The sequence below is a fragment of the Spodoptera frugiperda genome, chromosome 20 (genome assembly GCF_023101765.2).
Source record: "Spodoptera frugiperda isolate SF20-4 chromosome 20, AGI-APGP_CSIRO_Sfru_2.0, whole genome shotgun sequence".
Lineage (NCBI taxonomy): Eukaryota > Metazoa > Arthropoda > Insecta > Lepidoptera > Noctuidae > Spodoptera > Spodoptera frugiperda.
Window position 1 is genome coordinate 13,648,520 of NC_064231.1, and position 15,222 is coordinate 13,663,741.

At 32.3% G+C, this 15,222-nt stretch overlaps 1 protein-coding gene across 1 annotated transcript in view; it reads right to left on the bottom strand.

Moving 5' to 3' along the window:
- The window catches only part of LOC118282246 (basic proline-rich protein), a 33,945-nt gene extending 19,659 nt beyond the window's left edge, over positions 1-14,286 (bottom strand). The window contains exon 1 of the mRNA XM_035603234.2: positions 14,126-14,286. Within this exon, the coding sequence (XP_035459127.2) occupies positions 14,126-14,128 (3 nt within the window). The 5' untranslated portion in view covers positions 14,129-14,286. The remainder of the gene's footprint in view (positions 1-14,125) is intronic.
- Positions 14,287-15,222: the final 936 nt, after the last annotated feature.

Consider the following 15,222-nt stretch of genomic DNA (forward strand, 5'->3'; position numbering starts at 1 on the left):
TTATTGTGACCTATTACGTGCTTATTTTACTTTTTATACAATCTAATTTCTGTTATAAATATTCCGCGATCATTAAGATACTAATTAACCTTTTTGAAGATATTAGGAAAACTATTTAATTAATTAAATCTTGACTTGGCAACATCGCGGCTTCTATTAAGGAAAAGTGGCAATGTGACCTTTTCCAAGTTGTATTTATTTTCTAAAATTATTTAGACACAGCTGTCAAATGGTGAAGGAAAACATCGTGAGGAATCCTGCCCAGGTTTCTTCACGATTTTTTTCTTCACCGTTTGTAATGTCTAATTATAAGTTTAAAATTGCCAACTCGCTGTGAGCAAGCGTGGTGATTAATTCTGAAACTTTAAACATGCGAGGAGAGGCTTTGATCAGTGGCCACTAAGCTGTTCATGATTGAAATCTTGACTGGATATTTAAAATGTAAAATCATGTTTAAGATAGTAGTATGACATGAAATTGGCATTTTTGCAAAAGAAAATTATTAATATAAATAATAATATAGGTATTACGTAAGTTTTGTTCACTTGTCACCGTGGCGTGGGAGGGTTAAGCCAAGCATCTCCCAAATATGTCTTATTATGGTTGTTGCGCAAACTGTTATTAATCGACCACTTCAAGTGACGTGCAACTTGAATCAGTCATTCAATATAGCATGTTTGTTGAAAGAATACACTTAAAATTAGTGTCGTATAAAAATTATACATTAATACAAGTTATACATTATTCATTAATTTTTGAACCAGATTGTATAAAAATACTGTTCATAAAAATACGGGCTTATTATAAAAAAACTATTTACCAAATATAGATTAAATAATTTATTCTTGTAATCTTCGAATATATCCGTGTCTAAACCATAAAATAAGGATTAATTTAAATTCGGAAAACTAATTAACTTTATGGTTATTATGTGAGACAATTATACCACATTTTTATACCACTGTCGTCTAATTAGTACAAACATACGAAGTTCAAGGTTTAACAACATCATTAATTTCTCGCAAACTTACATTTTTTTTTTGCAAACATTCCTATGACATAAGCGACGTTTTATACTCAAGGCAAAATAAACGCTAATTCGATTACGATATAGTCCATTCTATCTTGCGTATAGACATTTATTTCCGCATAGATGACACTTCAAGTTACCTTTGACATATTTGTTCAATAATTGACATTGAACATTCAAGTATATTGAAGCTCCTGCTCGTTTTTTTTTTGCTTTAATCATAAGCTTTATTACGATGGGATTAAAGTATAAAATTGTCGCGGTATTTTAATTTAAAGGCTTGTCTTTTTATCAATTTAAGTGCCTATACAATCTTATAGGATGTCTTGGTAAAAACCGATTACCTACGTTCTTTAAATCCTGTTTTTGTGTTATCATTATGTACCTATATGGGTAAATATTTATAATAAAATTCGCATCCGCATTGATACAAGTAATTGCAGAAATAATAATTTTAGGCTAAAAGGTTTTTAATAAGGGCCATCGCACATATGAACTGCACGGATACGGCATGGCGTTTATGCTTTGAAAACAATACAAAAAAGCTGTAAGCGCATTGCCAAGGCGCGGGCGACTCGCTTACAGCCTTTTTATATTGACGTTACGAAATATATCATACGACATAAGATTTAATGTTCAAATTTTAATGACAAGTTTATCGCTAGGTTGGGGCGATGCCATTGAATTGTGATATGTCCGTAACAGGATATGAATGACTATTTACTTAACTAGTATTCATCATGTATAGACATAATTATTTTTAATTATTTGTTATAATTATTTTATTGGAAAAAATGGTCACGACATTATTTACATTCAAATAATTATTGATCGTTTAAAAATATCTTAATTATGTCTAGACAAATATACTTGAACGGTAATTTGGAAATCGTGGCTATTTTTTTTATCTCATCACAATTATTTAGTGACATCAACCCTGGTTGAGCATAATATATAAATAAAAGTATAATTATGCCAGTATAATATCACAGATTACTCACGCAAATTAATGAAGAAAAAGTCCACTCGTTTCGAGTCACAGAGGGATTTTTCATCATGAGCCGCGTCTTAATTTAGTATGTCTCGCGATACTTATTATTCAAATATTCTTCTCTTCCTACATACAATTTTATACGAGACTTTAAAGCCGGCTTTTATATGTCTCAATTAAAGAAAAGTAAATATTTTTACTTTTTGCATTAAATAATTGAGATAATCATAAATACATCATAACAGTGCAACTTATTGTATTTAGTAATTAAAGAAACAAAATAAACAATGAGTGTGAAGATTTTTACGTTTCTTTTGTGTACAGCCTAGTGTTTTGTCTTTGTGAGTGAACTGTATTTTGAGGTTAAGGTTAGTTCTTCAGTTAGTACTCATTTTTAGCTCATTAACCTGTTGACTGTCGGTATTTGAGATACAGTATTAGGTACGTACATTGTGTCTCGCGTGGATTTGATCTACGTTTCGCGTCTTACGGGTTAATTATTGGTTTATTACGTATTTTAATATTGAAATTGATTTAAATCATTATTTTTATAAATTTCAAATAAAATTGTTCGACAAAGAATATCAGCCGAATTAATTTAAACTCTCACGGTTTTCTCAATTACATTAATGGAGAAAATCTCTTCATCATGAGCAGCGCGCGCAGATGCGGCGACATCGCGCAACCCACTGTCAATACTACTGAAATCGACGTCACAAATCCAAACATAACCATAAAGTTAAAGGCATAAATATTCTTGCTTGACCCCGCACTTTCAATTTGTAAAATACTTTTGTTGAATACATTACATAAGGTTTCGATAAATTATTATGACACCATGATGAATCACCCTATTACTGCTCAGTGGGCTGCACTCGGTTAAATAAATGCTGGCTATTTATTTTATCTCGTTTTGTATTGAACTTGCAGATTAAGTCTGAAATTAGGACAAACAAATCCATAATTTACCCTTGAGTTCTATAATTTCTTAGTCGATAATCACTTAGTCATAAATTAATTGTTTCCACCTTAGATTTTTACATTTCGTATGTTCTTTTTCCATATTATTTACAATTTCGAACATATAGAACTTGGAAAGATGCCAATGTAATTATGATTAATGCTTTTAAGCAAACAGGCAATGTTTTTATAATTTTATAGCATATACCTAAAGTGCAATAATGTAATCCTAATTTACAATTCTCTTCGGTAGTAAACCTTTAATGGACGTTTAATTAGCAACACGGTACCTAGTGACATAGATATGATGACTGAGTCTAACGTGCAATATTTTGTATTGATACCTGCAAGCAATTGTATGATTAAAATACTTATACATTAGAATTTAGAATCCTATAGCAAAAGCAACTAAAATAATAGTCCACAATTGGCACATTAACGGTGAATAAATAATCTTAAAGAGTGTAATTTGGATCTTAAGGTAACTGTCATCCCTTACCAACACGAAGGTAATCTTTGATACATCACCGACCTTTAAGTCACACTTTATAAACTGCTCATGTTCCCGTAATTTCACCAACACAACCTATTCAAAATATACAAAATTACATATCGATTGCCTAATACGTATTTTGACCTATCAGGCTTGTGTATGATTGCAAAAGTCACAAATAATGAGAGGTAGCCAATATGCTTGTGAACAATCAGGCAATCAATTTTCTCAAGCGTCTTCTCGCCAAATATAGGTATTAACGAGATTCTTACGATGTTCTGTGTGTCTTGTTGGTCAGAGGCGTAATTGTTGAGTACAAGGTCAGACATACCTCCGATTTGGAAAAGTATTATTAAATATGATATTTAAGTTACTAGGAGAGTACTATGAAATTCGTTATCTTTATTGCTCTGGTGATCACACTGTTTTACTGACTAAAAATCACCACGCTCTTACTCCTGCTTTTCGAGCCGGAACCCCGGTAAACCCGCTAGGTATTCCGCAGCTCCGGTTTAGGCATCAGCCCTGAAGGCCCAATCTGTTGTGATCTGCGGTTTGCGTTATGGATTCATAGTTTTTTTTAGTTAATATATAAACTGCACTGTCTTGGTTAGATGTATTCACGGTAGTATCTTATTTCTGAAGTTTTCTATTAAGACTTTCTTAAGTAGACGTTTTATTTAACGAGCTTGGGATCCACAATATTTTACTAAGAGTAGAGATTACACGATTACTCTAAGTTTCAACACTTTCAGTCATTACTTGTCTGCAGTTTTTAATCACATAGCATTCAAATTTAATTACCTCAAGTTAAATTCTGCAATAGTAATAAATTTTGTTGTAATTGATAAGATCAACTAAGTAAAATTCCTTGCTTAGACATGATTCATAATGTAGTACTTATGTAGGAAATATTATTATTATACTTTAATTAAGATGTTGAACATTTCAATGGGTTATGTATGTAGAACATTTTAATTATGAATTTAACAACGATGCCTTAATGTAGCACTTAAACAATGTATGATATTATTGGGAGTCTTATTTATTATACTCACAAACTACACAATGTCGAACCCTAAATTTCATGCTATTTAAAACAAAGAGTAAAGAGAATGTTCATATCAAAACATAACCATCAACCGACCTACCTCAACTGTTCACACATATGCGTTCAGTTACAATAGTAACCACAATTTAACAAAGGAGGTTTATTCTACCAAAATATTTACAACACATGACTTATTCTTATAATAATTAAGTACAAGTTAACTTATGAGTGAGTTAATACAATAAACGGTACGTTTAACTTTAGCGCATGAACTGCCAATCAGTTTCATAACCTGTCAGCGACTACTGAGTTGCGTAACACGTGGGTACTATCGAGGACAGTGGTGTTCAAAAATGTTTACTAAAATGTAATGGATTTATAAAGGCCAGCGGTCGAACTCAGTATGGTGACCTATATTTTGTAGTGGATTCAGATCTCATCATCATCACACCTTTTATCCCCGAAGGAGTAGGCAGAGATGCACATAAATGCCGCTATACAATGTACACCCACTGTTCACAATTAGTGTTATAAGTCTTTATACTGGGGACTGGATGGATGGACTGGATTCAGATCTGTTAATGATAATGAGAATCTTTGTAAAAGTCTGGATACTAGAGGAATATAGCTAAGTGTCCTAGAACGGGATTATCAAACAAGAGGTCTTCAGTTCTATTACTGGATTGGGCACAAATATAATTTAGTTATACAGGGTGACTTTGAATTCGACGTATTCCTCTCGGGAGGTGATAATACAACTAATTTCCTACAAAATTAGCCCTGAGGTCCTTGGGCGGAAAGTGGCTAGTTTCTGAGATATTCAACTTTTTTGGTTTTGGTGAAAAAATCCCGAATTCATTACAAAAACATCAATAAATAAAAAAATACTGGATGGATTTTAGTAGTTTTAGTTTTAATCAGTTGCCAATACATCAGTTATCATTTATAAATACTAATAATGGCACAAATATCATTCGTTTTAAAATAGCAAGTAATTTCCTGTCAAATTTCTTTTTGTGTCACTAATTCGGTCGATAGAAAACTGGATTTATTTAAAAAAAATGTATGACACTAAACGTACAAACTATTAGAAAAACTTCCTTGGTTTATTAGCTATCCAGAAAAATAAAATTATTGACAACATTCTCAAAAATAAATGAATAAATTGATGATAAGTCGAGTGTAAAGAGAAAAGGGCAATTTCAAAAACATCTGTATTTGCAAAAAAATGTTCGAAGTAACCTTCCCTACGACGAATACATACCTGAAAACGCTTCCTTATCTCTATGACGGTCACTCTTGGACTGAATATGCGTCTAATTTCGTCATTATCTTTAAATACATATGTTTTGGAGAAGAATTTCGATACACGGCATATTCCGTTTGTATAAACAAGGGACTTCATGTAAAAATCAACCGGCGTTAGGTTCTGGTCGTTGTGCATGCCATGTAGTCATGTAGTGGGACCGCCCTATCAATTCAACGCCTGAAAACCGATTTATCCAACCACTGCCGCACAGTAGTTCGATAGTGCACTAAACAATCGTCGTGTTCGAATAAACTCATAATCTTGTTTCTAAATTCAAATTTAATACAATGATCCTAGTTCATTCCTTAAAAATTAATTTTAATTCTCACTATTTAAATTATTGGGTAAAAAGTAGAGCCCAATCAAGTCCGTATCAAAACCGTATCCGTGGACCGTGTTTTGCTTTTTTAGATTTTGTTGACTGTTTTGGGGCTAATAATGGATATTGTGATAGTTTGATCAGAGCACTATCGATCTACTGTGCGGCAATGGTAGGATATTTCGGTTCCCATGTGTATATTGACAGGGCGGTCCCACTACATGACTACATGGCATGCACAGTGACCAGAAACCTACGCCGGTTGATTTTTACATAGTCAAAGTCAAAGTCAAAGTCAAAGCATTTATTTCAATTAATCCTAAATTAGACACTTTTGAAACGTCAAATTAAATTGTCTTGGATTGTAAATATTGATTGTAAATAGAGTCCCTTGTTTATACAGGGGGTATTACGTCGTGTATCGAAATTCTTCTCCAAAACATATTTGAAGATAATGACGAAATTAGACGCATATTCAGTCCAAAAGTGACTGTAATAGTGATAAGGAAGCGTGTTCGGGCATGTATTTGTCGTAGGGAAGGTTACTTTGAACATTTTTTTGCAAATACAGATGTTTTTGAAATTGCCCTTTTCTCTTTACACTCGACTTATCATCAATTAATTCATTTATTTTTGAGAATGTTGTCAATAATTTTAGGTTTCTGGATAGCTAATAAACTAAGGAAGTTTTTCTAATAGTTTGTACGCTTAGTGTCATAAATTTTTTTTGAAATAAATCCAGTTTCCTATCGACCGAATTAGTGACACAAAAAGAAATTTGACAGGAAATTACTTGCTATTTTAAAACGAATGATATTTGTGCCATTATTAGTATTTATAAATGATAACTGATGTATTGGCAACTGATTAAAACTAAAACTACTAAAATCCATCCAGTATTTTTTTATTTATTGATGTTTTTGTAATGAATTCGGGATTTTTCACCAAAACCAAAAAAGTTGAATATCTCAGAAACTAGCCACTTTCCGCCCAAGGACCTCAGGGCTAATTTTGTAGGAAATTAGTTGTATTATCACCTCCCGAGAGGAATACGTCGAATTCAAAGTCACCCTGTATACTAAAAAACGTGATGTTAAGTTTTTGTAAATATGGTAAGTTCTATGCTATAATAAGAAGTAATTTCCATTGATAATCGTTTTCGTAAACAAGGAAGAATTATTTAATTATGCATTTGTTGCGGTCAACGTGAATAGAGGCTTGGTTTGGAAAAAAAATGTTTTTACGAAAATCATTTTGCGGATTCTTGCAAAAAGTTGGCAAACAAAACAAAGGTATTTCATGAAAAAAAATATAGGAAGAGTTTTATCACGCAATTCATTAAAAGGTCTAGGTCTCATTTATTGACTTTAAGTCTTTAGAAATAATAATTAAGTTGGTAATCATTAGACGTCATTTTTTCGTCATACTTCGACATTTATGCTAATCCTCATAAATACTTAATATAATATTATATTGCTTCCTCTACAAAAATATTACTTAAAGAGCACATCACTCAATCAATACTCTTTATCAAAATTTTCCTTATTAACACTTTAAACGCCACGGGGGTCATCGGTGACCTACGTTAGCGGAGGATTTGCCTTCAACAGTATTCTATTGGCAGTTAAATACTTAAAATTAAATAGTTTCTAATCACTTGTGATCACGAGTGTACGTTGTCAGTTGGCTAGACAAAGCGTATGAACACAAAACTATCTGTCGTCGCATCTTGTACAGTAGGACGTAAAGTGCGTACGTTTGCTTATATTGTGCCTTAATTCATAAGCGGTAGCGTTTAGAATAGATTGTAGACAGCTTGGAAATTGTTACAAAAATTTAAAGTGTGTAGTTCTCTGTGTGAATTAGTGTGCTGTATATTTACAGTGTGATTTTAATCTAATTAAATATTATATTTACCAAAGATGATTATTTTTGTGCACTGAAAATTTAATATCCCTATTTGTGTACTGCTATAATCTAGAATCTTAAATCCTACGAGCGATTACTAAATTTGCTATACATATACTTAGCATAGTTTATTATATTCTTACGTCGTAACACAAAAATCTAACAAACAAATACTAGTATTAAAGACGCTCCGCTAAGCAATGTCTACGTGCATCATTTATCATAACACACGGTGGCGCTTAAGCCGTTGCGTAACCAAACAGGCCTTCAACCAGAAACAGACTAATAATTAATTCATATTTGTTCTTAAATACTATTTAGTTACGACAAATAAGCACGCGGCATTGGTGTACTATTATTTATTTATTAATTTTTTACATACTCTAACCTTTTAACTCAGATTTTGGTAGTGTTAACATGATTAATATTGATAATCTCATCATTTATCTTTATGTTTTAAGCCTTTCTGAGGTCAGGGAGCAATATGTTTTGTACATGCAACAGTGTGACTATAAATAGATTTCAAGGATTGGAGTGATAGTCTTTGTAATGTGCATTACAGAATATCCTCCTAAACTCTACAATTTATCTGAACAACAATATCTGAGAAATGACCTATCATTTTGATTTTAAATTGTATACATAATGTTTTATGAGTAAAGGTTAGTTACTTATAGTCGTATCATATAGTCGTCGTACATTTTAATAAAAACAAAAGTCTGCATTGTGTAATCGCTATTCTTTTGTCACATATACCACATCTAGGTGTAACACAGAAATACAAAACGTATGCAACATTCCTCTAGTTCTATTGTTTATGAAAATATTTGCTGAAAAAAACATCGTTTTGTTTCATAAACAATGAAGATATGTAGTGTATGTTAAGTACAAGTTATTGTTGACTAACCAATGACTTTTGGAAACAGGGCCTTTGTGAAAATGGTAGGGAATATAAGACAATAGAAGTGCGAAAATTAGCTGATGAGTAAATGGATAAGTGTCGGCGTACGATCGCTTTGTATTTCGTAAGAATAAAATGTGAGATGTAGAATCTAGCCTTCGTTGGAAATTAGTACTGTCTTAAAAAACAAGAACAATAGGTACACTAACATCCGCAGGTGATTCGTATGAACTTATGACTCTATATACATTTTTATACCACATCAATCATCGAACAATAGAGACGTTCGGATATATAAAAGAATACCAAAAAAAAAATAGTAACTTAAAATAAAATTACAGACTAAAAAAATCTATTAAAACAGTTTTATTGTTTTGGTCGATGCATTTACTTTTAACAGACTATTTCCAAAGTCAATTTAGCAATAGCTTGCACTGACAAATTACTATAAGTCTGACTTTTTTCAAAACATTATGACCTAATGTTTGTTTGCAAACAACATACAAAACAGGCGATGATTTTTAATTAAATTAAGCGCCCGTCACATTACACCGCGTCTTGAAAGCTTAGGTCAGAGGTCTAGACATTTGAATTACATGTTTATGCTTAAGGACTTTATTTTAATGGACATTAGGTATAGATTATAGTCTCAAAATAGCAAGGACAAACAACTTTTGGTCAAGAAGCATTATTAATATTACTTTCGTTATTTTGTCACATCTTTTGTGTGTCAAAACAGTTAGAAATTAAGCTTGTAAACATACCATACTAAGCTACCAGGTATTATAAAAGTGTAAAATAAAAATAAAATATTGTAACTCATATACAGTGAAAAATCATAAATATGCTATATTTTCACGTAAACTACAATAATTATGATACACTAACTGACCCGACAAATACCGTACCGCCTCAAACATTTTATTTCCGCTTTTAAATCATTCCTGAACAATAAAGAACAAAATTAACCAAATCCGTCCAGCCATTTTCGAGTTTTAGTAAGACTAAAGAACAGTATTTCATTTCATATACAGAATGTCCCAAAATTCAACGATATAATTTGACCCGGTACCTGTAATATTTATTTTTCTTGTATGTTTCCAGAACCATCACAGAAAGGTCTATCACCGGCTTAAATTATATCGATGAGTTTTAGACAACCTGTACCGTATATAATCGATTGTAGATTTCTTAAAATGTCAGAGTTGCGTATACAACAAATCCTACGCATTGACACTCGAAACTTGAAACAAATGCTGTCTTAAACATAACCTTTAAGTCTTTAGGTTTATGATTAAGTATTGAGTAACTAAGACATAAACTTAGCGCTTTATAGTGTACCTGTCACTTATCTATTATGTTTTAATCCCATAGGCCAGTTGCGTCCGTACGCTGTAACTTTGTACTGTGGCACGAGTCAATTTGATGCACAGTCAAACTCAATGTATGTATGTATGTTGAATGCGGCAAGTCAATACAATATGATTCGTTCTGCGGTTGTTTTAGTGCGGAAGGCTTTCATTCAATATCTACAAGGAAACTGTAAAAAGTTTATTTTAGTTGAAATAGAGTTTAACAAATAGTTTTCCATTTCCGTGATATAGGAGAAAATCTATATAATTATAAAGATCAATTGCTGTTTGTTAGTCTCGCTAAAACTCGAGGACGGCTGGACCGATTTGGCAAATTTTAGTCTTGAATTATTTGTAGAAGTCCAGTGTAAAACTATGAATTAATAACATAATTATAAATAATAACCATAATAGTTTAAAGCTTATAAGTACATACTACATAATAATATAATATAGGAGTACATCTCATAAATAATTAGCTACCGGTCTTTACAGAATGCCAAGCACGCGTTAATAAGCAAAACCTCTTTAATTGCTAACTGCTGTTAATCCGATAATTACATCTTATTTACCGACTCGTATAAAATAAAAAATACATAATAATAAAACCTTTTATAGATACATCATTACTTAAATACGTTTTAATTAATACAATCTTGAGTGACCAATGACAACGTTTGCGCAACACACAACCTTGGTATGTGGTTTGATATTTAAATATACAAATACTAAGGCTTCTTCAATTTGTTGGAAAAAATTGACATCGCTACGTTTTTAGAGTTATTGAGTGGATTATATATGGGTGTTACTGGTATTGATGAGGAGGTGATCGCTTTTAATTATTTAATTTAGATTTATACGCTACTGATATGAAAATTGTTTATTTGGCTTTTTGTATACTTTGAAAAGTATACCTTTAAAGATATATATCAAGAAGAAAAAATTGGGTGGTAGTGTTATTATAGAAATAAAGTGATATTGCAATAAAAAACTAAATATTGCATAGAGTCAATACGACAGAGTTTTAGTAATATCTGACATTTATACATCCTATAATGCCAAACTTGATATACAAATTTTATTATTGTCTACAACGTGTTAATTCGACCTGATATATAAAAACCCAAGAACAATTGACTAATGCAGGATGTGCTTAATATCACCTACCTTAATATTTAGAACACAAAGGTGTTATAGTATGTGACCATGGAAAATATGGAACTGATGTGTCACAAAATGACTAAGAATGCTACTCTGACATATATTTACATATGGTGCAACAGTGATTATAACAGTTTTTGGACAGAAGCCAAGGTGAAGACGATTGTCATTTAATGATGTCACTTGATGATAGTTGCAGGACAATGCTCCCAGGTCATAACTTAGATAACGGTGTATACAGAAGAAATATAATAATGATTATGATCCTATAAATAAGAAATGGTTATTTTAGCCGAGTGATAACAGCAAAGTAGAATACGTTTTTCACAATCCCTATACTTCCCGAAGGTAGATTTGAGTGGACTAAGGGATATTTAACAGAGATCAAGCAGGGCAGTAGTCTTCTTATATAACTGACCCTTTGAAACTAACATTTCCAACCCGCTTGCCAAGAATGAAGGATATTACAAACTCCATCTTTTGTAGAAAGGGTCCTCAACCAGTGGTCTCTCACTATCTGTTAATGATCGGTCTGATGATTTTACAAAATATATTTACAAAGAATATCATAAAATTAACATTACACATAATAGGTTGGAATAGTTTAACCAAAATAGTAAAGACGGCTCCCACACGTTTGCCATTTAGGAAATCCAATGATGATGTAGGATTTGGACGCTATAATTTTTTTTCTGACATCTGGCCCTAATCGGACATAAAGATCTGTGTTCTGTGTGTGTGTAGTGTCGGTAACATTTTGAAGTTGTAACTAACTTTATAGAACTGTACTGTGTGTTACGTATTGGGTCAAAGATCACCGCATAACTCATGACACGTATCGATTTGAGAATCGCGTGTTGCATTTTAGTTTGAGAATGTATTTATTTTTATATAAAAACTATTGTAAGACATACTAAATTAACTAAAAATTACGGTTTACCCACGTATATTAATGGAGAAAAGTCTTTTTCTGCGTAAAACGTGATTTTTAGTTATTTTTTTATTTACCTGATTCTTTTTTGTACCACAAAAGATGTTCTTATAAGGAGTGCTAAAAATCATGAATATTTGAAGAATGTGGGTGTGTCATATGTCATTTATATTCCTGTCTAGTTCTTTGATAAATAGAGGTTTACATTAATACTACGCATTAAGTAGTACCTGTAGCATAAAAATCAATAATGATTAATTTATTTAAACAAATACTTTTATGAATAAATGTACGTAAATTATAAAAAGACGTCGCTCCAAAGTCACGGCTGACGGAACTTGTACCTAGTTAATAAATCCATAAAATGATCGTAGTTACGTTTGCATCGAAAAGTTGGTATTTAAATAAATATTTCACGGTACGTAATGTTTTGTTTCTGTTGTTCAAATAACATTTTGCAACGAGATTCTTATCTAATGTTATTTCTACGAACTTAAAGGTATGTAACTGTCAATTAAAATATATATTATGTAAAATATATTGAGAGAATATTTGAATATGCGTCAAGATATCTGATTGGTACTAAACTACTAAAATTTCTGGCCGGGTCGATAATAAAATCTAGAATTACATAAAATATGTAAATGAACATAAGCCTAATGAAGTGATGTTCTATTTATATAAAATATTTAATGGAAAACGTTACAAATTTGAATATTCCAGTTACCACTGGCCGAATCACTCGTTCGGTGGGTGTGACCTTTACGCGGCGGCCTTCTGCGTTGCGTAACTTTGTCCTCCGGCGCAAGCGCATCTTCGTAGCTTTACAATTTTAGTTGTAACAAAGTCGCATCCTAATTATTGGTTACAGTTATCCAATTATTTTAGTGAACTTGTCGGTTTTGGCGTCACGTTTCGTTCAATTTCATTGTAATTGTTTATGGTTAAAGTTTTCTTGAGAGGCATTGTAAGGGATATTATTATTATATAAACTCTCTTATTATTTTCTTATTCCTTGGTAAATGTTTGATTCTTTAAGTATTGATGGAATATAAAAGAACAAGCACGTCATTATTTCGGTAATATGAACTTTAAGTTATTGTCGTAACCAGGTAATCCAGTCAATATTTAATAATGAGTTTAAGTAAATATGTTAAAACTTTTACATAACAATAAATCAACACTCGTAACTCAATTCCATTATTTGCGAACATTTTGTCATAGATCAAGAATGCATTGTGATTATGACATTTCGAATAAAAATGTGTTCGAATGTCAAATATTAATATTAATCCGATTCTTAGGGAAAATCGTTTCGAAAGTGTCACGATTTCGTACTCATCGATATATTAGGATATCGATAAATTTCGCAATTGTATCAAAAGAAGCTGTTGACATTGAAAATATTTAAACATACTAGGAAACGACTGTGAATTTAAATATTTTTTTAGTGTTACATCTGCAAAAAAGGTGTATATTTAAAAGATTATGCATTTAAGTATTTAAGTAAAGTTTTATTTAATTTATTATGTTTAAAAAATTACGTTTATTTATTGTTTAGGAAAATTATCAAAAGAAAATTTACTACAACTATTTACTATATGAGTTTTATCACTTAAAAAAGCTTTTATTTCTTTTTTAAACTTCATAAAACATTTTTCAAATGCAAACTAAAAATTAAAATTTTCCTAAAATAAAAGGAAAAATCACAGAACTCACCATTTTTCCTTCGGTTGACTAGCACATACACTGCATATTACAATTGATCTACAGATCACACTGCACCAAACGCGACTCACTTTGCGCGTGCGCGAATACGTTTGAGCTTACCCGAGACGATCGCATATATTATATACCGCCTACCAACTTATATATAAGGCTGAAAGTTTGACTGACATTGATGTACTGAACATTTTCCAGCATTTATTTGAACTTGCTTGTGGTCAAATTAAGGTCAACCCTTAAATTATTTTGTGGTATTTTCCTTATAGTGGGGGGAAATTAGATCCTTCAATATATTGGTAATAAGAACTAGTTTTTTTTGACGTGAATCTTTCGTATAAAGTTTCTGTTGCTCGTTTAATAGTAAAATAAAGCGTGGTATTTCCAAACCGCATCCGCGTTATTGAAGTATCCTCTTTTATAAGAGATTTTGAAGATCAGTTTCAGGAATAGATTAAAAACTATTTTGTGTGTGATGTAATAATCGTATAAAGATGTCGGGTATAGTTCGTATTGTATTACCATCCGATAAATTACGATTTTATTTGTTTTTTATGGATATTTTGTTTGTTAGAATTTTAATATTTTTTTAAGATGCTGTGAAGAGTGCTGTGGCTCCTGATTAGTTACAACCAGAGAGGACCAACGAACTTTCGGTGCTTATTTCAGACCCTGTTTTACCTACTATTGGATATTTGAAGGGGGAAAACATCCAATGACTTCTCCCGCCTTGGGTGAGGCGAGAGGGAGTGAGACAGGAGCCCATTTAACCTTTTAAGTTGTCCAAGCTCCGGATCGGGCATCAGCCCTACCTGGGCTCCATCTGTGGTGGTCTGCCTCTTTGAGGCGCGCGCGGAACGCAAACGCGCCGTAGCACGGGTCTGGTTTTGATCGGGCGGTTTAGCTACCCTTGCTCGTCGTCCGCAGACCCCCTTATTTGTGTCCTGGAGATCGTCACGCGATCCTAAACGCCCGGAGTGTCTTCTAAACGGCGGCTGGGGCGTTAGGAGGATTGCCTCGAGCGCTCCGCCTCCTCCTTAGCAAGCATGACTGCTTCGCAGCAAGGAGGAGACGGTGTCCCATTCCCCCTCGCT